The sequence below is a fragment of the Carassius auratus genome, unplaced genomic scaffold (genome assembly GCF_003368295.1).
Source record: "Carassius auratus strain Wakin unplaced genomic scaffold, ASM336829v1 scaf_tig00023288, whole genome shotgun sequence".
Lineage (NCBI taxonomy): Eukaryota > Metazoa > Chordata > Actinopteri > Cypriniformes > Cyprinidae > Carassius > Carassius auratus.
Window position 1 is genome coordinate 16,842 of NW_020525257.1, and position 26,024 is coordinate 42,865.

Consider the following 26,024-nt stretch of genomic DNA (forward strand, 5'->3'; position numbering starts at 1 on the left):
AAAAGTTAAATGAACAATATCAATTGGTTCAAAACAGCTTCAAAGCAGGTTTAATGTTTATGATTTCTTTGGGCAAAAGTTCTGTACTGGAGTGCTGTGGATTATTGAGATGTTTTTATCTGCTGTTTGGACTCTCATTCTGACGGCACCCATTCACTGCAGAGCATCCATTGATGAGACACTGATGCAATACTGCATTTCTACAAACCTGATGAAGAAACAAACTCATCCTGATCTTGGATGCCCTCAGGATGAGCAGATTCTCAGCACACTGTTTTTTTACTGACATTCAAGCTCGAAAAGGTTTGTGCTCATAACATACTACAGTAGCTATAATGAACATCTGCCACTTTACTGAAATTAATGAAACTATCAAGAACTATACAGATGAATAATCCGTGCTTGTGAATTGAATAAATATAGAGTGAATCCAGGTAAAAGTTCTGCCTGAAATGAAGCAGAAAGCAGAAAGCGTGTCTGATTAATATCTCAGGATGTGCTGATGGTTTATTGTGGCACCTGTAGAGATTGTTCAGCACACAGCACACAGAGATCAGACAGAGATCTTCCATCAGACGCTGCTGGAGCTGGAGCTCGGATCAGATCATACGCTTTCCTCACAAACACAGCATCTGACAACACAAACACACCTCGATCTGACTTTATTATACAGACTGCTGTTTTAATATCACAAGAAATAGAAATATCACAAGAACAGAATTCCTAAAGAAATAATTCAGTATAATAAGAATAACGTTAGGTGTTTAAAATCAACCAAACACTGCTAGCGATTTCAATATAAGATAATAAAACTAACACTAACTTATAATGTAAGATAATAAAATAATAAACACATAATTACCTCTTTTCTCCTGAGCTTTTGATAAATATTGTCGGATGCGAAGATCCATTTCAGAGCAGCAGCTCCGCGGTTAAAGCTGACGTTATAAAGAAATCTATTGATTTGTGTTTATTATTTACTTCTTGTTTATGTTTTGTGTTGCGCTGAGTAACTCGGAGAGTTTGGACGCGTCTCTTAGCAACGGGACGCTGAACGGAAAGCGCGATGGGTCAAACTCGGTTCCTTAAACAGTCCAGATTTAACACGTGTTATAAGTATTAAACGTTTAACATCCCTAATAACATTTATTTACTTTATATTGCTATATCTAAATAAAAAAATATGTATTTGGATTAAAAGTAACTATACATATTCAAAAAGGTAGGTACAAACATATTATTATATGTAATAATAACGGCTTATTCAACCCGTCATTTCTTCAAAATTTTAAAACATGTTTTTTAAATAAATAAAAATACTGCATGTGTGTTTTGTCTCAGTTCATCATAAATCTCTAGAAAATAAATAAATAAATAATAATAATAATAATAATAATAAAACTAAATTTTTATAAACTATATTGGTAAGAATGATGTAGAAATATTCAATATGAAGCTTACGCTGGTGATGTACCGGAGAGAAAACAGATTTCACAGTAAATTATCTACTTTTTAGCAGTCAGAAAAAAAAAAAAAAAAAAAGTGATTTAAAGCTTGTTGTTTTGTAGAAAGTCAGTTAGCATCAGCTGATAAATTGTTATGTCAAATAGGCTATTATAATTTTGTAATTCATAATTATTGATTATATTATTTATAATTTTAAGCTAAAAAAAGTCTGTACTTTGATTTGGCAGTAAATGTGTAAAGTAAATTGCTTTGTCAGACTGGGGGGTGTTTTACCTCAACTGTGGGGTAAGTTTTTTTGTTAAAAATCTAATAAAATGAAAACTGTACATTTTTCATATTTTGTTTAGAATTTTCTTTCACATTAAAAAATTACACAGTTCTTGAGGGAAGTGTTTTTCCCGGCTCTGCCCTACATAACCATTTTAAGGCATTATTTTAACTAAATATAATATATAGTCAGATTAAAACTAACTGCCAATATATAAAGGTGCAAATCAGCATCTATGCTCATCTTTCCTTTTTTTTCCAAATGTTTAATATTTAAAATAACAATAATAATGTTTTTAAATAATAGAATAAATAAAAATAAAAAAAACGTGTCTTCCTCAGATCATCATCCATCTCTGGAAAAAAAATCAGTCTTAATCTCAAATTTCCTTTGATGTTTGGTATCTTATTAACCGAAGCCTAATGAGATGCAGATATTATAGACAGGGTTTGTCTCATTAAATGAGTTTCAAGACTTCGATTAACTGTGAGATTTACATCTGTGGTGAAAGATAGACTGAGCTCTAAACATCTCTTGATTTATTAATTTGCAATACATGTATAACAGCAATCTGTTTATTTAATTTAGTCAATTACAGCAAGCTCTTTTGCTCCCAGCTGGTTGTACATTGATTTGCAAATTCATGACAATGTTTTACTTATAAAGATTAAAAACTTTTTTTCTCCCCAAAGCTTTTTTTAAACATTTTTGAAAAACATTTGCTGCATGGATAAAAAATACATATAAAATACCTGCTGTACATATATCAGTCAAAATTGTGTTGAGAGAATAAAAAATCATTTGCGAATCCTTTAAATTTTACAGTATTCAGAACAGAGGAAAATACAAAGCAGAAAATATAAGCAGCTATAAAATTATTTGTTATAAACAACATATAAACATATAGAAATAAAATGTATTTAAAGAGAAATATATCAACATCTCATTCTGCACGAATACAAATGTTTCACACGAGATCCGTGTGCAATCACTTGATTTTTCGTTTTCCTTATTACAGTGAAAATGAATTTTGGTCATACGGATTATTATACAATTTAATTTAAATCTAATTTAACATTCTAATTTTGTCAACAGTCAATAATTGGATAACGAGCGTAGGGAGTTGGTCAGGAAAATGAACATCTCTAAATTCTTGTGTCCCCATCACACAGTCTGTGTTGATTGTGTGTCTGTGACGTCTCTGAAGCGGCTCCTTATTCACCATCAGCTGATCCTGAGGAAACTGAACTGACGTCTAAACACTGAGAGTCCTACAATAAAATACACAGACAGACACATATGAGCCTGAGACATTACTGCTGTCACATCACATCAGCAGATCCAGCTCAGAAAACATACAGTATATTCATATTACAGCCAGAGATTAATAACAGTAAATGATCAACAACTACTGTCACCTAGAGACACTGTAAGACATTAAAATATTCATATATTAAAAATAAGTCACATCACAGAAAATAAACAAAACTTAAATAAACAAACACTCACAATAGTATAATGTCTCCAGTTTATAATGTGGATCCATCTCCAGATCAGAGAGTAACTTCTTACTAGAATCTCTTAGATTATTCCCAAACAGATACAGATCTCTCAGGTGTGAGGGGTTTGATCTCAGAGCTGAAGTCAGAGCAGAACAACCTTCATCTGTGACACCACAATAACTCAACCTGTAGAGAACAATGACACAGTGTTAATTGTAGTTGAAGTGTGTGTAGTTTGTTATTGACTCTGGTCTCAGAGCAGGAGAGGAGATATAATGACAAGCATTGTCACATACTGCTGCTGACAGAATGAGATTTCTGCATGTTGATGCTCAATGCTGCTGTTTGAAACTGTCATGTGCTTCAGGACTGAACACACACACAGAGCTGAATGTGAGATATTGTTTCATAGTGATATAAGCACAGATCTGTCTGGAGAAACAATCACTTGCTCCTCTAATAAACACCTACAGGAGGACATCTGCCCAGACGAAATACTGCTCTCCCCAGAACATGATTTCAACCGAGGAGGACTTTAAATCACTCCGTGTCATGATCCGGTCCTGTGTTCAGCTGTGTTTAATTGGGGTTGGAGCTAAACTCTGCAGGACTGTGTCCCTCCAGGACCGAGTTTACCTCTCCCTGATATAAGAGGAACATGAACCTGCTGATAGAGCAGCAAATAAATATAGAAAATAAAAATACTGCTTGTGGTTTTACAGGTCTTGAGGGTCTTTTATCAATGATAATGCTGAACACTGAAGTGATTATAACTTTCATTCAGTCATTGATCACTGTAATACTGAGTTAAAACTAAACACATTCAGACTCTTGTCTGTTCAACTCTAAACCTCTGAGATATTCATCCTGCAGTAAGTCACAGAGACTCTGGATTACTCTTTTACATGTTATCTGAAAGTTCATTATTGATCCAACTATCAAAAGCAAAGCATGTGATGTAATGGAAATGAGTTATATGAACAGAGTAAATTTTGCTGAAATATATTTTGTTTACTGAAAATTGCTGAATTTACATTAAATGATGGTTTACTGAGGACAAAGAAATGTGACTATCAGAGAGATCTTACCTCAGTGTCTCCAGTTTACAGCGAGGATCCTGTAGTACATCAGAAAGCAGCTTCACTGAATCTCTTAGTTTATTCCACGACAGATCCAGTTCTCTCAGGTGTGAGGGGTTTGATCTCAGAGCTGAAGTCAGAGCAGCACAACCTTCATCTGTGACGTCACAATCCCACAACCTGTAGAGAACAATGACACACTCTTCAGTCTCAGATCAGATCAGTTTAGATGTGAAACCATTATTAATTGAGGTCAAACACAAAACATGATCATAAGACATCTAAATTTAACATGCAGTATTTAAAGACCCCTGTGTTAGAAATACTTTAACATTTTTAACATTGTATACAGTAGAGAATTAACAATTTCAAATACTCATACTGCCATTTTCTGCTGGATCAGGTATTGGTCAGACAGGGCCTGTCCAAATCTGACTTGATTTGTAGATAAAAGTCTATGGTTTTGCATAAAATAACTTTATCTTGCTGGAGTTTATTGTTGTTTCTAAATCATGTTAATTGATACCTGATGTCTGTTAGAACAAAACATGGGAGAAGAAAAGAATATAAATGTTTTTAAGCTGCACACTTACTGAAATTTAAATCTGTTCAAAGAAAATCAACTGTTGCACAGATATAATACACTACACATCAGTATCTCTTCTCTTTGTTCTCTGATCTGTTTAATGTGAAGTGCTGCGTACATCGACTGCTTCAAGTGCATCATTCTGTAAGTGCTTTGTGCTGCAATGTATTTGTTCTGTCCTTTCTATCATATGTTGTTGTCTATATGTATAATGCACTATACATTTAAAAGAAATGTCTTTTCATTTTATAGCATGTGTTTAAATAAAAATATATTGTTGTTCATGAATGGACTTTACAACAATACAAATAGCAACATGCAACATTTTACCAGATTTAGTGCTACACTTTTATTTGTTCCCTACTAAATACGTTTTTTTACATTATATATTTAGATTTATGTGAAACTAGAAAAAATATGTAGCGCTCCAAACAGAAAAAAAGTTCTTAGTACTGCAGGTGCGTAGAGCCAATGGCATTAGAATGAACAGGAGGAATGGCTAACCGCACACTGATCCACTCAAGACTGAAAGTTTACAAAAATTATTTATTTTTCAATTTGCATCCTTCACCCGTTTTAAGCAAGTCAGCAAATTAAGGACAATTCAGCTGATTGTGCTTAATTGCTGACTTGCTTAAAAAGGGTGAAGGTTGTTTGCTAAATGAGCACTGAAGATAGCAATGTGCTGAAACGTTTGCTGGTGTCCATTCTGTTTTTAACTCACATGCACTTTGCACTTTTTTGCACGATGCAAATCGAAAAATAAATAATTTTTTTAGACTTTCAGTCTTGAGTGGATCAGTGTGCGGTTAGCCATTCCTCCTGTTCATATTTAGATTTATAAAATAATTGTGCATTTTTTTTTTTGAATTAGCTGCTCAATTACTCACTAACCTAGTTTATAATTTTTGTTTTTATATATATATATATATAATTTATAATTAATTAGTCTTTATTAAGTTGATTGTTAAAGAGTGATTATAAGTTCGACACACAGAGAAATACAAATTATACATTGAAAAAAAAAAATAATAATAATAATCAGGCCCCATCAGAACCAATGACTTTCACAATGCTGTTTATTTTAATACTAAAAAGCTGAGGCTGAAACCTTCATATTAACTTTAAATGTGTTTCATGTGTGAGTTATACATGATCCTACCTCAGTGTCTCCAGTTTACAGTGAGGATCCTGTAGTACATCAGAAAGCAGCTTCACTGAATCTCTTAGTTTATTCCTCGACAGATCAAGTTCTCTCAGGTGTGAGGGGTTTGATCTCAGAGCAGAAGTCAGAGCAGAACAACCTTCATCTGTGACACCACAATCTCTCAACCTGTAGAGAACAATGACACACTCTTCACTCTCTCAGATCAGATCAGTTTAGATGTGAAACCATTATTAATTGAGGTCAAACACAAAACATGATCATAAGACATCTAAATTTAACTTGCAGTATTTAAAGACCCCTGTGTTAGGAATATTTTAACATTATTAACATTGTGTACGGTACGGAAGCAACAATTTTGATACTCATGCTGCCATTTTCTGCCGGATCAGGTATCGTAAATAAACTTTTGCACAACTATAATACACTACACACTTCACACCTTCATTTTCACAAAAAAAAAAAGAAAAAAAAGCTGCTGAACATTACAAAATTAGCTGCTGAATTATCCACTAACCTACTTTATTTTTTTTCACATATATAATTTTTTTTAATTTTTCTTTATAATTAATAATGCTGCATTCCAGGCAGGTTTTTGAGCTGCAAGTCATGATTTCAAACCACGACTAATGACTTTGTATCGTTCAAGTCACGCCAAACTTCCTGAGCGCAAGGAATTCTAGCTAGATTATTATTTATTTTATTATATATTTTAGTGCGAAGTTACATTGTCCTTAAATAGTTTTTTCAATGTGTACCACTTGCATAAACACTGCATCCGTAGGCAATATTATTCGTAGGGGCTGCCATTGGTGTTTCATGTGCTGTGATGTCAGAACTCGGAGTACATCGATCTAGTACGAGTTCACGAGTGGGAAGTCACGGGTTTGACTGCCGTTCCAGTGCACTTTCACGGGTTTAAGGTTGGAAAAACACGGGTTACGGGTTGCTTGGGATGCGCCATTAGTCTGTGTGACGAGTGGGAACGGAGCTAGATCTAGTTCATTGTGCAGTGAATGAAGTTGACAGAAATGCATAACGACAGTTTCTGTTTGTGAGAACTTGAAACCGTTCTGTGTTATTAAGATTGTATTTTGTTTATCTAAAGTTGGATTTCTAACTTGATGGTATTCATGTAATTGTTTCTGTGACAAATGCAGATATCCTCTACTGTACATATAAACTACAGTGAACATCTGAACCAATGACTTTCACAATGCTGTTTATTTTAATACTAAAAAGCTGAGGATGAACACTGCATATTTACTTTAAATGTGTTTCATGTGTGAGTTATATATGATCTTACCTCAGTTTCTCCAATTTACAGCGAGGATCCTGTAGTACATCAGAAAGCAGCTTCACTGAATCTCCTAGATTATTTCCAAACAGATTCAGTTCTCTCAGGTGTGAGGGGTTTGATCTCAGAGCTGAAGTCAGAGCAGAACAACCTTCATCTGTGACTCCACACTTCATCAACCTGTAGAGAACAATGACACAGTGTTAATTGTAGTTGAAGTGTGTGTAGTTTGTTATTGACTCTGGTCTCAGAGCAGGAGAGGAGATATAATGACAAGCATTGTCACATACTGCTGCTGACAGAATGAGATTTCTGCATGTTGATGCTCAATGCTGCTGTTTGAAACTGTCATGTGCTTCAGGACTGAACAGACACACAGAACTGAATGTGAGATATTGTTTCATAGTGATATAAGGACAGATCTGTCTGGATAAATTTGATTCACAGGAGCCATGTGTACCCATTACATCTCATTTATTAACTCTTGTGATCAAACACAGAATTGTGTCATGTTTGGTCTCATCTGGCAGATTAAAACTGAATAGAAATGTGTTGAACTCAATAGAGATTCTCAAGGTCCAAAGTCAGAACTATTGCCTACACAAGCATTGAGATCACGTTAATTAACTTTTCTTCTGACTCATCACCTGTTTACCTCCAGCTTTATTGTCTTTGGTGTTTATTTTCCACTTTGATTAACTTTCTTTTCTTAAATAAGGCTTTTCTCAGGAAATAAGACAGAGATGAACAAGGGATGTGATCGGTCCTGGAGGATCACAGAGTTTAGCTTAAACCCTGATTAAACTCACCTTCTGTAACTTTCTAGTGATCCTGAAGACACTGATTACTGTGTTCAGAAAGACTGGATTAACACACAGGTGAACAGGACACTAGAGCAGAGGGAGACCCAGACGAAACACTGCTCTCCCAGGAACATGATTTCAACTGAGGAGGACTTTAAATCGGTCCGTGTCATGATCCGGCCCTGTGTTCAGCTGTGTTTAATTGGGGTTGGAGCTAAACTCTGCAGGACTGTGTCCCTCCAGGACCGAGTTTACCTCTCCCTGATATAAGAGGAACATGAACCTGCTGATAGGGCAGCAAATAAATATATAAAATAAAAAATACTGCTTGTGGTTTTACATGTCTTGAGGGTCTTTTATCAATGATAATGCTGAACACTGAAGTGATTATAACTTTCATTCAGTCATTGATCACTGTAATACTGAGTTAAAACTAAACACATTCAGACTCTTGTCTGTTCAACTCTAAACCTCTGAGATATTCATCCTGCAGTAAGTCACAGAGACTCTGGATTACTATTTTACATGTTATCTGAAAGTTCATTATTGATCCAACTACCATAAGCAAAGCATGTGATGTAATGGAAATGAATGAAATTAACTTCAGTTACTGTGTTAATTAACCCTCAGAGTGAATTCTCCTGAAATATAGTGTGTTTACCGAACATTGCTGATTTTATTCTTAAAACTGATATTAAAGGCTGTTTTACTGAGGAGAAAGACATGTGACTAATCATCAGAATCAGAATCAGAATCAGAATACTTTATTAATCCTCAAGGGGAAATTCTTTGTCACAATAGCCCGCCATTCAAGCATAAGAAAGTGAATAAATAAAAATATAAATAGTATAAAAGTATAAATAAACATAAATATAAAAAGCAACATGGAATATTTCACATATAAGTATTAAAGATAATATTACACAGAAACAGGGATATTGTCAGTTAAAAATTAACTAAATGTCAGTGTATCAGGCACTTAGAGGGAGGCGTTATAAAGCTTAAAGGAACACTCCACCGTTTTTTGAAATAGGGCTTATTCACATTATTTCCTACATTTAGATAGGTGGGCAAATGCATTTTTGTGTCAGTGCATGCATTGTTTTAGTTTGACTGGGTCGGCGTTAGCTTAGCTTAGCACAATGAATGGAATCCTTTGTTGCCAGCTAGCATGGCCTGAGTAAAAGTGATCAAAAAATTAAAAAAAACCACCTAATTAATTATTGTGGCCTGCGTATTCACAACGAGTGCAAATAGCGATCCAGATTAACACTAGGCGATTTCCTAGGCAGATATTGACTTGGGACTATATTATGGGGAAGCACAGGCGAAGCACTGCTACTTCGGCGCAGAGATATCACGCAACACATGAAAACATCAACTCTATGTGAATACAGGTATAATATGGGTCGATCTATACATGCGTCATGATTAAAATAATCACTTACTCTGTGGACAGCTGTCCATTTGGTCCATTCGGCGTGGGGCGTTTTTTCCAGTTCACTTTGTCACACCGGAAAAAAAAAATCGAGTAACGTTCCTGCAGAATGGATCAGCGCCGTGAAATCCTCTGTAGATGTGACACAACTTCGGGCACGCTCATCTTGATCTGACGTGTTGAGCCTGGTCATCAATGGCAAAAACATGTCCCACTCTCTACAGCACAGACACTATTTCCGTCGGCATAGATTGGCATATTCCCCCACATTCACACCACCAGTTCATGTTGTCTCTCATCCTCACGTCCTCAGGCTGTTGAGCGATCGCAACCTCCTCCTCCTGTCGTTCTATTTCCAAAGCACGCAGCTCGTCTTCTGTAAACTCTGGTTCAAATAGGTATGGTTCTGGTTCTTGACTGTCTGAGAAGTCACCCTCTTCGTCTCTCTCAAAATCAGCCATGTTCATCGCCATTCGTGTACTGTAAGGAAAATAGCCAGGCAGCTACCATTCACGCCGGTGTGTTGACGGAAGTCGTGGGATTTCATGTGTTGCTTGATATCTCTGCACCGAAGTAGCAGTGCTTCGCCTAAGCAGCAGTGCTTCGACTGTGCTTCCCCATAATATAGTCCCAAGTCAATATCTGCCTAGGAAATCGCCTAGTGTTAATCTGGATCGCTATTTGTACTCGTTGTGAATACGCAGGCCACAAGAAGTAATTAGGTGGGGTTTTTTTTATTTTTTTGATCACTTTTACTCAGGCCATGCTAGCTGGCAACAAAGGATTCCATTCATTGTGCTAAGCTAAGCTAACGCCGACCCAGTCAAACTAAAACAATGCATGCACTGACACAAAAATGCATTTGCCCACCTATCTAAATGTAGGAAATAATGTGAATAAGCCCTATTTCAAAAAACGGTGGAGTGTTCCTTTAATGGCCACAGGGAGAAATGACTTCCTGTGACGCTCTGTGGTGCATTTCGGAAGAATAAATCTTTCACTGAAAGTGCTCTTGTGTTTGAGCAGCACATAATGAAGTGGATGGGATACATTGTCCAGGATGGCATGTAATTTGGACAACATCCTCCTCTCAGACACCACCGCCAGAGAGTCAAGCTCTACCCCCACAACGTTGCTAGCCTTACGGATCAGTTTATTGAGTCTGTTAGCATCTGCAACCCTCATCCCGCTGCCCCAGCATGCAACAGCAAACATGATAGAACTAGCCACCACAGACTCATAAAACATTCTCAACATCGTCCTGCAAATGTTGAAGGACCTCAGCCTCCTCAAAAAATAGAGACGGCTTTGGCCCTTCCTGTAGAGAGCTTGAGTGTTCTTAGCCCAGTCCAGTTTCTTGTCAATGTGCACTCCTAGGTATTTATAATCCTCCACAGTGTCCACAGGGACCCCCAGGATGGAAACTGGGTTCACCGGTGTCTTTGCTCTCTTTAGATCCACAACCAGCTCCTTCGTCTTTGTCATGTTGAGCTGCAGATGGTTCTGCCCGCACCATGTGACAAAGTCCCTCACCACAGCTCTGTACTCGGTCTCATCACCCTCTCTAATACATCCAACCACAACAGAGTCATCAGAAAACTTCTGAAGATGGCAAGACTCTGTATGGTAGTTGAAGTCCGTGGTGTAAATAGTGAAGAGAAAGGGAGAGAGGACAGTCCCTTGCGGGGCCCCGGTGTTGCTGATTATGCTGTCTGATACACAGTGTTGCAGGCGGACATACTGTGGTCTGCCAGTCAGGTAGTCAACAATCCAGGACACAAGAGGAGCATCCACCTGCATCGCTGTCAGCTTCTCACCCAGCAAGGCCGGCCGGATGGTGTCGAAAGCACTCGAAAAGTCAAAAAACATGATCCTCACCGTGCTCGCCGGCTTGTCCAGGTGGGGGTAGATACGGTTGAGCAGAAAGATGATAGCATCCTCAACGCCAATTCTGGGCTGGTATGCGAACTGGAGTGGATCCAGGATGGAACTAACCATAGGCCTCAGCTGCTCCATGACCAGTCTCTCCAGGGTCTTCAAGAGATGAGTCATTTGGCTGGAGAGTGCTATTAACCTGTGGGGTGGAGGATGTGGGTGAAAGGATGTCCCAAGAGGAGGAGGGAGGACAGTGAGGAGGAGAAGGGAGTAGTTGGATAATAGGTGAGACAGCCACAGAGTTAGTGGGTACATGTGCATGAGAGACAGTATCAAATCTGTTGAAAAACAGATTAAGTTCATTGGCCCTGTCCAAGCTGAGCTCAACTCCACTGCAGCCATTCGATCTGAAGCCAGTGATGTTCCTCATGCCGCTCCATACCTCCCTCATGTTGTTTTGCTGGAGTTTACACTCCAGCTTCCTCCTGTACTTCTCCTTAGCCTCTCTGATCTTCATCTTTAGCTCCCTCTGAATGGCCTTCATCTCCTCCCTATTCCCGTCTCTAAAAGCCCTCCTTTTGGCATTCAGAATGTCTTTAATGTCCCTAGTTACCCACGGTTTGTTGTTTGGGTAACAACGTACAATTGTTGCTGGGACAATGCTGTCCACACAGAAATGTATGTAGTCCGAGATACACTCAGTAAGCCCATCTATATCCTCTCCATGTGGCTCACGGAGTGCACTCCAGTCTGTCACCTCGAAACATCCCTGAAGTGTTTCATAGGCCTCATCAGACCATCTACTCACAGTCCTTGTGATCACAGGCTGCCTTTTCACCAGATGCACGTAACAGGGATTGATATAAACCAGGTTGTGGTCTGACCTGCCCAGGGGGGGGGGGGAGGGAGGAAGAGCTATATGCATCCTTGACGTTAGCATACAGCAGGTCCAGGATCCTCTCCTCTCTAGTGTGGCATCTCACATACTGTGTAAAGTTGGTTAGTGTGTTATTCATATTGACGTGGTTGAAGTCACCCGAGATCACTATGAGGGCACTCGGGTGTTTAGTCTGAAGTTCAGCAATAACGGAGTAAATAACATTACACGCCGACGTCGGGTTAGCAGAGGGCGGAACGTAAACAGCAATGGCAATGGCATGTGAAATTTCCCGTGGCAGATAATATGGCCGGAGTCCCACAGCAAGCAGTTCAGTGTCCGGGCTACAAATACGCTGTTTAATCGTAATGTGACCTGGATTACACCATCTGTTTTTAACTAGAATGGCAAGCCCCCCACCTTTACGCTTACCGCTCTTGTTGCAGTCCCTGTCAGCTCGAACAATCTGAAAGCCGTCGATGGAAACGTTGTGATCAGGAATATCCGAGTTTAGCCAAGTCTCCGTAAAGCACATTAAACTACACTCCCGGAACTCCCTCTGACTCCGGGCTAACCCTGTTAGCTCATTCATCTTATTAGCCATTGACCTCACGTTGCCCATAATGAGAGAGGGGAGACACGGCTTAAACCTCCTTCTCATAAGTCTCTGTTGTCTGGAGCCCTTTTCTTCCCTCGCCGCCTCATTCCACCTCTGCAACCTCTGTGTGTCCTCCTCCAGATCTCAGTGGGGATGTCTATGGGTCTGTGCACCGCAGTCAGCTTCAGCGCGATCAGCTGGTCCCGGGTGTAAACAAAGCAGCCACGAACAATTCCGTGGCTTACAAAAACTTTCTCAAACTGCATGATTAGAGAGAGTCTATTTTAAGTTAAATTACATATGGACCAAATCACACCAGTGAAGTTTAGAATTAGAATTAAAGTTAAAAATAAGGTGACGAAATGACGGGGCAACTGCAATGCTATCAGAGAGATCTTACCTCAGTTTCTCCAGTTTACAGCGATGATCCTGTAGTACATCAGAAAGCAGCTTCACTGAATCTATTAGATTATTCTCAGACAGATTCAGTTCTCTCAGGTGTGAGGGGTTTGATCTCAGAGCTGAAGTCAGAGCAGCACAACCTTCATCTGTGACGCCACAATCTCTCAACCTGTAGAGAACAATGACACACTCTTCACTTTCTCAGATCAGTTTAGCTGTGAATCCATTATTAAAGATAAAGGACAAACTTAGGCCCCGTCCACAAGGAGACGCGTTTCTGTGAATACGCACAAATTTTTTATCGGATAGGCGTTTCGTCCACACGGATCCGCCGTTTTCATCAGGTGAAACCGCTATTTTTTGAAACCGGGTCCCAGAGTGGATAAATTTGAAAACGCCGTCTTTGTGTTTTCGTCTGGACGGCTAATCCGTATATTTTCTGAAATGATGACATCATCAGCCACGTCTCCCCTCTAGTCAGACAGCTCTACGTCACGTAACAGCAACAAAAACATGAACAAACACTGAACGATTGTCTTTTTATTAACTAACATTAACACTGATTAATAAATGTATTGTTCCATATTCGTTTGTGTACCACGCGCAAGGTTTATGAGCATAGTCCAAGTCTTCTTCTCTGTTTTTGGTGTATCTCTGTGGCAGAATTACAGCGCCACATACTGGTTTGGCATGTATACTACATCATTATGCGGTTTCGTGTGGACGCGGATATTTCTTGAGACGAGGAAAAAAAGATCGGATTGGGGTAAGCTCCGTCTCTGTGTGGACGAGGCCTTAGAGCTCAAATCAATATGCTGTGACAGATTATCAGGTGTGTCATGGAAAATGATCACAAACTTAATAGCCTACCTCCATTACATTTCATTATTATTATTTTAAATACATGCTATTGGTCATCATCATTATGTCTGTTTGAGGGTTTTACAAATATTTAACCAATGAAAAGCATTCGAAAGAGCTTGTGTCTAATCCTCATAACTCCATTCAGAATAAAGTGCTGTGACGCACAGTTTGAAGACGGACGTCTACTTCTTCACAATGCAACATTAATCAAGAACTGATGTTTGAATAAGTACAGTGTTTCCTTTACTCAAGAAACACTGTCTGTAAAGACTAATGTATTTGTGTTTAAAGAGCAGAGAAGAGTCTTATTTGTCATCTAGTTGTAGCCAATACACTTTTGTACATTTTAAATATCCTGTGGATAGCGCTTCATCTTTTATATCGTGAGATTTTGGCCAAATTTAAACAACAAGAAAACCTGAGTGTCCACATAGCTACAATAAACTTTATAATCTGTAAATAGATGACAATGTAATGCAATTAATTTACTGCCTTAGATTAACTGCTCGTTCTAACGACGGACAAAACACACGACTACCTCCGACATTCACTCCAGAAAAACACTGCTAACACTATTTGAGTATGATTTTTATTTTTATTTTTTGAAAATGTTAAGCGCAAGTGTCTGATTGTTTAATTATTGGGGGAAAACCTTTTTTTTTAGTGCTTAGTGGTGTGGCATGGGATTTTTTACTTATCAAATCTGAAAAAAAAAAAATGTCTGGAAAACACTGCACCACACGTGCGAGTTATATACATTATGATCTTACCACAGTTTCTCCAGTTTACAGCGAGGATCTTGTAGTACATCAGAAAGCAGCTTCACTGAATCTCTTAGATTATTCCACGACAGATTCAGTTCTCTCAGGTGTGAGGGGTTTGATCTCAGAGCTGAAGTCAGAGCAGAACAACCTTCATCTGTGACACCACAATCACTCAACCTGTAGAGAACAATGACACGCTCTTCAGTCTCAGATCAGATCAGTTTAGCTGGGAACAAATTATTAATTGACATCAGAGACATGATCATAAAGCATCTACATCTAACATGCAGTATTTAAAGACCCCTGTGTTAGAAATCTTTTAACAGGGCCTGTCCAAATCCAATATTGTTCATATATTCTGTGTTACTGTTAAGCTGCACAATAAAGTTTTCCTGCACTATATTCCAAGTGTTCTGAAGACACATGATAGTTTAATGTGAGGTACAGTTGAATATAAGTCCTTCATTTTCACACAAACTCTTTTCTCCGCTGCGGCTGTCAGTCATCATTCGTCATTCAAACCCTGATCACATTCAGTTACTACAGTCAGCTCGGTAAAACTCTCTCAAAGATCATTCAGTGTTCCCATTATTAGACTTGATTGTAGATAAATGTGTATGGTTTTGCATAAAATAACTTTATCTTGCTGGAGTTTATTGTTGTTTCTGAATCATGTTACTTGATACCTGATGTCTGTTAGAACAGAACATGGGAGAAGAAAAGACTATAAAATGTTTTAAAGGTGCACAGTAACTGAAATTAAAATCTGTTAAAATAAAATCAACTGTTGCACAGATATACTGTATTTTCCAGACTATAAGTCGCACTTTTTTCATAGTTTGGCTGGTCCTGCGACTTATAGTCAGGTGCAACTTATTTATCAAAATTAATTTGACATGAACCAAGAGAAATGAACTAAGACAAATGAATGAACGAGAAAACATTACCGTCTACAGCGGCGAGATGGCTCTCTATGTTGCTCAGTTCTCCTGTAGTCTACACTGAAGACATAGAGCGCCTCTCGCGGCTGGAGACGGTAATGTTTTCTCTTGGTTCTAAATAAATGCGACATATATTCCAGTGCGACTTATATATGTTTTTTTCCTCATCATGACGTATTTTTGGACTGATGCGACTTATACTCAGGTGAGACTTATAGTCCGAAAAATACTATAAGTATCTCTTTGTTCTCTGATCTGTTTAATGTGAAGTGCTGCGTACATCGACTGCTTCAAGTGCATCATTCTGTAAGTGCTTTGTGCTGCAATGTATTTGTTCTGTCCTTTCCATCATATGATGTTGTCTTTACGTATAATGTGCTAAAATGTCTTTACATTTTATAGTATGTGTTTATATATATTGTTTTCATAAATTGATTTTATAACAACACAAAAAGCAACGTGCAACATTTTACCAGATTTAGTGCTACACTTTTATTTGTTTTCCACTAAATAATGTTTTTTCACTATATATTTAGATTTATAAAATTATGGTGCACTGATTTTTTTAAATAACATTAGCTGCTGAATTATCTACTGAACTAGTTTATCTTTTTTTTTTTTTTTTAGTTATTTTATTTTTCTTTATAATGAGTTAGTCTGTATTTAGTTGATTGTGAAAGAGTGATTATCAGTTCCACACACAGAGAAATACAATTCTACATGGATTTAAAAGAATAAAAACTGCACTGGTATGAGATCAGGATCTGTATCAGATAATACTGAACCCCGGTGTCAGAATCAGTGTTGGAGACAAAAAAGACAGACTGGAGCATCTCTAGTTCATTGTGCAGTGAATGAAGTTGACAGAAATGCATACAGACAGTTTCTGTTTGTGAGAACTTGAAACCGTTCTGTGTTATTAAGATTGTATTTTGTTTATCTTGATTTTTCACTTGATGGTATTCATGTAATTGCTTATGTAACAAATGCAGATATCCTCTACTGTACATATAAACTACAGTGAACATCAAAACCAATGACTTTCACAATGCTGTTTATTTTAATACTAAAAAGCTGAGGCTGAACACTGCATATTTAATTTAAATGTGCTTCATGTGAGAGTTATACATGATCTTACCACAGTTTCTCCAGTTTACAGCGAGGATCCTGTAGTACATCAGAAAGCAGCTTCACTGAATCTCTTAGTTTATTCCACGACAGATCCAGTTCTCTCAGGTGTGAGGGGTTTGATCTCAGAGCTGAAGTCAGAGCAGCACAACCTTCATCTGTGACGCCACACTTCATCAACCTGTAGAGAATAATGACACACTCTTCACTCTCTCAGATCAGATCAGATCAGTTTAGCTGGGAATCCATTATTAAAGATAAAGGACAAACTTAGAGCTCAAATCAATAAGCCGTGACAGATTATCAGGTGTGTCATGGAAAATTATCACAAACTTAATAGCCTACCTTCATTACATTTCATTATTATTATTTTAAATACATGCTATTGGTCATCATCATTATGTCTGTTTGAAGGTTTTACAAATATTTAACCAATGAAAAGCATTCGAAAGAGCTTGTGTCTAAACCTCATAACTCCATTCAGAATAAAGTGCTGTGACGCACGGTTTGAAGACGGACGTCTACTTCTTCACAATGCAACATTAATCAAGAACTGATGTTTGAATAGGTACAGTGTTTCCTTTACTCAAGAAACACTGTCTATAAAGATTAATGTATTTGTGTTTAAAGAGCAGAGAAGAGTCTTATTTGTCATCTAGTTGTAGTCAATATGCTTTTGTATGTTTTAAATATCCTGTGGATAGCGCTTCATCTTTTATATCATGAGATTTTGGCCAAATTTAAACAACAAGAAAACCTGAGTGTCCACATAGCTACAATAAACTTTATAATCTGTAAATAGATGAAAATGTAATGCAATTAATTTACTGCCTTAGATTAACTGCTCATTCTAATGACGGACAAAACACACGATTACCTCCGACATTCACTCCTCAAAAACACTGCTAACACCATGAAACATTTTTGAAAATGTTAAGCACAAGTGTCTGATTGTTTAATTATTGGGGGGAAAACCTTTTTTTTGTGCTTAGTGGTGTGCCATGGGATTTTTTACTTAGCAAATCTGTGTCACGGCAAAAAAAAAAAAAAAAAAAAAAAAACGGCTGGAACAAACACTGCACTACATAACATGTGTGAGTTATATATGATCTTACCCGAGTGTCTCCAGTTTACAGCGAGGATCCTGTAGTACATCAGAAAGCAGCTTCACTGAATCTCTTAGTTTATTCCCAGACAGATCCAGTTCTCTCAGGTGTGAGGGGTTTGATCTCAGAGCTGAAGTCAGAGCAGCACAACCTTCATCTGTGACGCAACAATCTCTCAACCTGTAGAGAACAATGACACAGTGTTAATTGTAGTTGAAGTGTGTGTAGTTTGTTATTGACTCTGGTCTCAGAGCAGGAGAGGAGATATAATGACAAGCATTGTCACATACTGCTGCTGACAGAATGAGATTTCTGCATGTTGATGCTCAATGAAACACTATTAAACAGCTATCCAAAAAAAAAAAAAAAAAAAAAAAAAAAAAAAAAAAAAAAACATCAAACAACTTGCAATTCCAATACAATTAAATTGATTCAAACCATGAAAAAAAAAAACATGCACATGCATTTTATTGGCATACAAGTTTCATGGGCAAATTGGCACAACATTTTTAAAGACAGCATTAAAACAACATTTATCTATTAATTGCGTAAAACTGAAATTATTTTAATTCAACTTCTAACTGGTTTAACATGTTTAAAATAATCCAGATGCTGGACTGTGAACTGGCAGATAGTTCTTGTGTTTTAATATAAGTTTGAGTCTAGATCTCGTCATTCCAGATGCCCTTCTGTAAGATTTAAAAACTGAAAAAATATAAAAACAAACATGTATAATTAATAACTTCTTGTAGATATCAAATGCTGTCTTCATAAGTGTGTGTTCAAGTAAGCTGCTGTTTTGCTCCAGTAACTGATTCATCAGATTTGAGGAGATTTGAGCTGCTGTATATAAGAGCTGCTTCTCCACTTGTTTGGTTGATTTCTTGATTTCTGCTTCGTCTTTTATGCCAGATGTGAAATATTTAAATTCCTTCATGTTAAATTTTACATTTTTAATTTGATAACCAGCATTATTTATGTGACTTTGTTTGAATGCATGAAGAAATCTTTTACAATGTCTCTGTACTGAAAATACATCAAAATGCAGATCACTAAAATAATAGTTAGATCACTGAAGATTTATGAGCTTTTAACTCTGATTTTCTTCATGTTTAACAGTGAAGAGATTGTTCTCAGTGATACTTACTGAACTGATCTGGATTCTTTAATCACAGGCAGCAACTTCTGAAGAACTTTCATATTTTCAGGATTATTCTTTACTTTAACAAATTTATCAAGACAAAATTCATTCAGTTCCTCTTCTGATGTCAACAACACAAAAACTACAGCTGACCACTGAGATGAAGAGAGATTGGCTTCCTTTATTCCTCCAGATTTCAGATACTGTTGTATTTCCTCCACTAGTGAACGATCACCCAGTTCATTCAGACAGTGGAACAGATTGATGGATTTCTCTGGAGACTCAATGGTCCTGATCTTCTTCTTGATGTATTCGACTGTTTCCTCATTGCTGTCAGAGCTGCTTCTTTTCAGCTTCATTATTCGTTGAAGGAGAATCTGATGAGATTCCACTGACAAACCCAGAAGGAAACGCAGGAAAAGATCCAGATGTCCATTTTTACTCTGTAGAGCCTCTTTCACAGCTCTCTGATGCAGCTCAGATAATGAAACATGCTGAAACAAGTCTTTCACTTTAAACCGTAAACTCTGTTTGGTGATTGGCTCAAACACATTTCTGTTGTGGTTCCTCCAGGAGAGGTGCACATATAGAGCTGCTAGATGTTCCTGAATGCTCAGATGAACAAAGCAGAAGACTTTCCCCTGATACAAGCCCAACTCCTCTCTGAAGATCTGAGTGCACAATCCTGAGTACACTGATGCTTCTGTCACATCAATGCCACACTCTCTCAGGTCTTCCTCATAGAAGATCAGGTTTCCTTTCATGAGCTCCTCAAAAGCCACTTTCCCCAGTTTGAGGATCATGTCTTCATCTGTCACCTTCTTCTCATAGTCCTTTTCATGTTTGATGTCGGTCTGAAGGATCAGGAAGTGTGTGTACATCTGAGTGAGAGTCTTGGGAATCTCTCCACTCTCTGCTCGACTCAACATCTTCTCCAGAACAGCGGCTGAGATCCAGCAGAACACTGGGATGTGGCACATGATGTAGAGGCTCCTTGAGGACTTCAGGTGTGAGATGATCCTGTCGGCCAGACTCTGATCACTGATTCTCTTCCTGAAGTATTCCTCCTTCTGTGGCTCAGTGAAGCCTCGTACCTCTGTCACTCGATGGACACACTCAGAGGGGACGAGATCAGCTGCTGCTGGTCTGGAGGTGATCCAGATGAGAGCAGAGGGAAGCAGATTCCCCACAATGAGGTTCATCAGCAGCTCGTCCACTGAGGCTGATTCAGATATTTTACACAGTTTCACTTTACTCTTAAAGTCCAGAGACAGACGACACTCATCCAGACCATCAAAGATGAACAACACTTTATATTCATCACTGGATATCTCCATTTCTTTAGTTTCAGGGAAAAACACATGAAGAAGATCTGAAAGACTGAGTGTTTTGTCCTTCATCAGATTGATTTCTCTGAAAGGAAGTGGAAATATGAGCTGGACGTCCTGATTCTCTTTCCCTTCAGCCCAGTCCAGGATCAACTTCTGCACAGAGACTGTTTTTCCAATGCCAGCGACTCCCTTTGTCAGCACAGTTCTGATGGCTTTTTCTTGTCCAGGTAAAGGTCTAAAGATGTCACTGCATTTGATGGCTGTGTCCTCTGTTGCTTCTCTCCTGGATTGTGTCTCAATCTGTCTCACCTCATGTTCATTACTGATCTCTCCACTCTCACTCTCTGTGATGTAGAGCTCTGTGTAGATCTCATTCAGGAGTGTTGAGTTTCTCTGTGTCGCTGTTCCCTCATACAGACGCTCAAACTTCTGCTTCAGATTTGATCTCAACGTGTTTAGGACTTCATGGCTGGAAAATTAAAATACCACATTATTACATGAGTTACAGAGATAAATGAACAGAGTAACATGCATTTTTGTTTTTGTTTTCTTTGTTATGAGACACTGAGCATATCATAGAGTTTATGAAATATGTGAGTTATTAATTATGTATTTGAGTAATGTGTGATGATGCACTGCATTTAATATCCCCCAGCTTACCTCACACCAGGATACGTGTTGTGTTGTGGTTGATTCATAGACTGGTCATATTTCTTACAGAAGGGTTTTGTTTCTGATCTGTGTTGCAGGATTGACCTTGAATCAAGAATCAAACACTCTGTCATTGGTGATATTTGTCTCATTACCACAATAATAGTTATTTCTTTATTAAAAAGGCAACTGATCAAGATCACACATGCAAAAAATAAATTAAATTTAAATAAATGTAAATAAACAATTCTACTCTCTGCGGTATGTCTGTTCATTGTTATTAGATTTACTGCATTTACTAGACAAACTTCTGCTCATATTTATTCATTATAGTGCTGTATCATTATGACAGTTTAATTTAACATATCATACTATAAGCATATATTTTACAAAATTTAATACTTGAGGTCACACCTTGTGCAATTGCTGTTAAAATTAATTGGATAAGGCAAAGAAGCATCACTCCTCATAGACACACAGCTGGGCTCTGCTTCTGATCTCTTCTGATCAACTGAACTATAACAGAGAGTGTGAGCAAATTATAAAATATCAGAAGAAAACAAGAAATAATCACATGGTGAAACTAACAAACAATTATTTCTATTATGTCTGCCAATTAAATATTGTACCTGAGATTTTGAGGATGACATCTAGACTCAGTGTTCATGAAATTAATTGGATGAGGCAAAGAAGCATCACTCTTCATAGACACACAGCTGGGCTCTGCTTCTGATCTCTTCTGATGAACTGAGCTATAACAGAGAGTCATTTGAATTACATACAGACTCTGTGGTCCACAGACTTTAGATCAGGTTTGTCAAACTCAGTTTCTGGAGGACTACAGCCCTGTGGTGTTTAGTCGTAACCCTGCTCTAACAGTGCGTTCAAGTCATGTCAGATAGATTGTATTTATGAGTTGAACGAACATGAACTTCACCACAACGTCATTATAACAAGTGGAAAACTCATTCTTCTTTAAGCCCTGAGTTTCTGATTTGAGGATATGTAGCATAAAAAATTATAAATACATAATGAAGAAAACTCAAGCTGGTTCAGTCCAGTAAATGTTCATCTTGAACAGGTTTATCAGCAAAGTTCTGATCATGCTAATACTTTATCGGCTCTAGAAACTTCTGTATCAAATATGATACTGTAGGCTAATATATTAATACATAGACATACATGTTTCACACAATTTTACAACAATTTTTTTTAAAACGTAGCAAAATGTTGTAACAAGCTTTCTGTTTTCAATCAGTTTATACCTGCAAAGGGACCATGCGGGTTAAAAACATTAAATACGTATTTTTTATACATAAATAAATAAAAATCACGATTTTGTATTGTGTTCTAAGATCTAAATAGCAAAAAGTTAATTTTGTGATTTCTTTGTGTCTTTTAATAAATTATTTGTTTAAGATCTTGCCGTTTTTATTGTTAATATGTGTTGAAAGTACCTGCATCCTGGAGAGAAATCCTGATCTCGGGGTGTTTGTGTGTGATTCATGATGAAGAGTGAGATCTCCAGCACTTACTCTGTCACTGTGTGGAAATGACAAACTAATCATTCAGCTGAACGGATCCTGAGAGTCCAGAAACAGCGCTCACTCAAACACACAATCTTAGTCTTATCTGAACACAAATGTTAAAATCAACCACAGACAACACGAAACAGCAACCAAACCACTTCATTCGCTTAAAAATAAAGATATCAAGCAGATATCAGAGAACACACTTCCTTCAGGAGAAAATGAAAGCAGAAGTTATCTGCAGCGTTGAGTTATCACTCCCCACATTCTCCACTGACCCTGGATCCCAGTATTGTAATTTTCTACACTGTTTTGCTGTACACATTACACACTTCATGTTGTTAGGAGTTAAATTAACACATTTCTTTGTCTTTATCTTTCGATGCCTTCTGACCATTTCATTCCTTGCATAGGCACATGGAAAGAAGTATGAACATTAAGCATTTTAATCTGCCCACAAACTTCTTCAAAGTTTATTATTACATATGAGGGTATGAGCCAAAACAACAAGTTAGCTGAGGTAAGCATATATTCAGCAAATACTGGACATATAAGGAATACTTTTGGCACTGGACACTTCAACTTTCAGTAAAGGACAAAATAAACCCAGTAACCTGGGCCCACAGATGTCCTCCACCATTCTTCACCGATTGAACTCTATGAATCATCTGCACATGCGTGTATACATTGAGGTAAAGAGACATAGACCTAGAGAATAGAGAGAGAGAGAACACAGATGGGAGGAGGGAGAAAAACAAGGGGAAAGAAAGGGAGGGCAGGAGTAAGAGAGAAGATAAAATCACTCTCATTCCAACAATAACAGGAAATATCTGTGGAAAGCAGGAAGTAAGAAGGGAGGAGGGATGCAGAGGGGCAATTCACAGAAATATCTGATAAGAGATCCTTATACAACATTAGGAAAACAGGATTTAGGTAAAAGTGAGATTTTTATTCTGATCTGCCTCTAGTCTCGCATAACCAGATCTTTAGACTGAAGGTCTCGAGACTGAAGGTCTGGAATTAATGGCAGCTTTCGTTGGCCAGGAGCGAGGTCCAAGATGGTGCTCTGATTAGCTCCACAAACTCAGCTGTTTATTTTGTCTTGTAATGCAGTTAGAAAAAAATAATTAAGTACCAGATCACATTTAACCAGTGTTCAATTTGCAGAAGCTGCTGCTAATACTAACAAAAACGGTACTGAGAAGTTAAGCCTGAAAAGAACTTCTGACTGAGAACATGCATTACATAAGCCATGATACTGACTGAGGAAGAATGTCCTGTCTTCCAGAAACCCTGTGTAAGTCTCCTGCCATCAAACAACGCAAGACAGAACTCCGGAAGCTCTCGAGGATGATAAATACATTATATAAATATATAAATAATAATAGTTCGGATGCTTTGGAAGAATGGTGGGGGGAAACTCACGTGTGGTTGCTAGTATGAAAGAAACAATGAACGAAAATACCAGACAGATTTCTCGAGTGAAGGATGTGATTGACTTTATGAGCCCCGAAGTAAAAGATCTGAAAGTGAAAGTCGGTGCGACTGAGACACTGGCCAAAAGAGTCGAGTTTAACTGGCATGAAGAGGAAAAACTGCTTCTGTATCTTGAAGATTACTCACGTCGTTGGAGTCTCAGAGTTCACGGGGTCCCTGAAAGAGAAGATGTCCGAGGTAAGATCATCAACGTTTGCCAGCAGCTTCTGCCAGAAGCGAAAGAAAAACTACCGGACGCCGTGGATACCGTTCAGCGCCTGGGTGTAAAACACTGTGGTCAAGCCAGCCGGACTTCAGAAAAACACGGTCAAGCCAGCCGCGAGTGACATTATGATGCGCGTGTATTACTATAATTACGATAGGGGAGAGCAGGGGCGAAAGTACCATTATACCTTATCTTTTAAAACATAATTTTAAAAGATAATGTTGTAGACAGAGATATATGTATGCTGTGGTCAGTAACTCATGAGTGTGGTCTAACAATACCAGGTGGTATTTTGTACAAATGTAGAAAGACTTCAGTATAATTTCACTTTAAACATAAGTTGCACATTGTTACTTTCGACTCAGGTTGGGACAAAAGTAACACAACAATATAGCTAACATCTCGGTTACGTATGTAACCTTGGTTCCCTGAATAGGGAACGAGATGCTGCGGTGACGTCACCACGTATGGGAACACCTCCGGTGTGACGAATGTCTGAAGCCCTATACCATCCCGCCAATCCTATTGGCCAAATGGCGCATAGCACCACCCTACGCATGCGCACGCATGATATACCTGGGTGCAGCGCGCCATTTCGCTCAGATTTCATGACTGAAGATGAAGAATTATCAAGGTACGGAACAGCCAGAACCGCAGCATCTCGTTCCCTATTCAGGGAACCAAGGTTACATACGTAACCGAGATGTTCCCTATCATAGGTCACTTCGATGCTGCGGTGACGTCACCACGTATGGGAACGATATACCAAAACGCCTGACGTACCTGATAACTGAGATCCGAGGAAGCATCTGCTCAAGCGGAGAGAACCCGGGAGCCAGGGGCCATCCTCACGTCCAGACTGTAGGACTTGATAAAAGTGCTCGGTGAGGACCATCCTGCCGCAGCACAGATATCATCCATAGAAGAGCCACTGAGAAAAGCTTGAGAAGAAGCTACAGCTCGAGTGGAATGAGCCTTAATCCCTAAGGGCGAAGCGAGTCCGCGCGCCTCATAGGCCAAAGAAATTGCCTCCACCAGCCAATGGGACATGCGCTGCTTTGTAACCGCATGGCCCTTACTTTTATGTCCAAAGCAGACAAACAGCTGGTCAGATTCACGCCAAGGGGCTGTACGATCCACATAAGTCTTTAAAGCTCTCACAGGGCAAAGACTTAGATCTCCTGACCCAGCCTCAGCAGGTGAAAAAGCTTCCAGAACCACTTGCTGAAAGCGAAAGGGGTTAGATGCGACCTTAGGAACATAGTTAGGCCTGGGCCGCAACAGCACCTTCACAGAGCCCGGTGCAAATTCCATGCATGAGGGTGAAACAGAAAGAGCCTGTAAATCCCCAACTCTCTTGAGGGAGGATAAAGCCATGAGAAGAAGTGTCTTCAGTGTCAGGAATTTATCCGATACGGTCTCCAAGGGCTCAAACGGATGCCCTGATAAACCTAGCAACACAATGGATAAATCCCATGAAGGAACTTGCACAGGGCGGAAAGGCCTCAGC

At 38.4% G+C, this 26,024-nt stretch overlaps 1 protein-coding gene across 8 annotated transcripts; it reads right to left on the reverse strand.

Annotated features, from left to right (window-relative positions):
- Nucleotides 1-2,751: 2,751 nt before the first annotated feature.
- LOC113077837 (NLR family CARD domain-containing protein 3-like) lies at nt 2,752-24,656 on the reverse strand. 8 transcript variants are annotated; one of them, XM_026250101.1, is made up of 9 exons: nt 24,436-24,656; nt 22,741-22,825; nt 21,913-22,035; nt 21,698-21,799; nt 21,293-21,388; nt 19,308-21,101; nt 6,065-6,235; nt 3,245-3,423; nt 2,752-3,006 (listed from the first exon to the last, which is right to left on the reverse strand). In XM_026250101.1, coding segments are annotated over exons 2-9 (2,517 nt in total). In that variant the 5' UTR covers nt 22,791-22,825; nt 24,436-24,656; the 3' UTR covers nt 2,752-3,004. The 8 variants fall into 8 exon arrangements, with proteins under 8 accessions (XP_026105886.1, XP_026105889.1, XP_026105887.1 ...); XM_026250104.1 differs by lacking the exon at nt 21,913-22,035 and having other exon boundaries at nt 24,436-24,654; XM_026250102.1 differs by lacking the exon at nt 24,436-24,656 and having other exon boundaries at nt 22,741-22,999.
- Nucleotides 24,657-26,024: the final 1,368 nt, after the last annotated feature.

Bases quoted from the DNA above. Each gene is read 5' to 3' on its own strand.
- LOC113077837 (XM_026250101.1), bottom strand. From the start codon at position 22,790: ATGAATCACACACAAACACCCCGAGATCAGGATTTCTCTCCAGGATGC. The intron at 21,800-21,912 runs GTACAATATTTA...TCTCTGTTATAG, and splicing joins TGTCATCCTCAAAATCTCAG to TTCAGTTGATCAGAAGAGAT. The intron at 3,424-6,064 runs GTAGGATCATGT...TGTTCTCTACAG, and splicing joins TGTAAACTGGAGACACTGAG to GTTGAGTTATTGTGGTGTCA.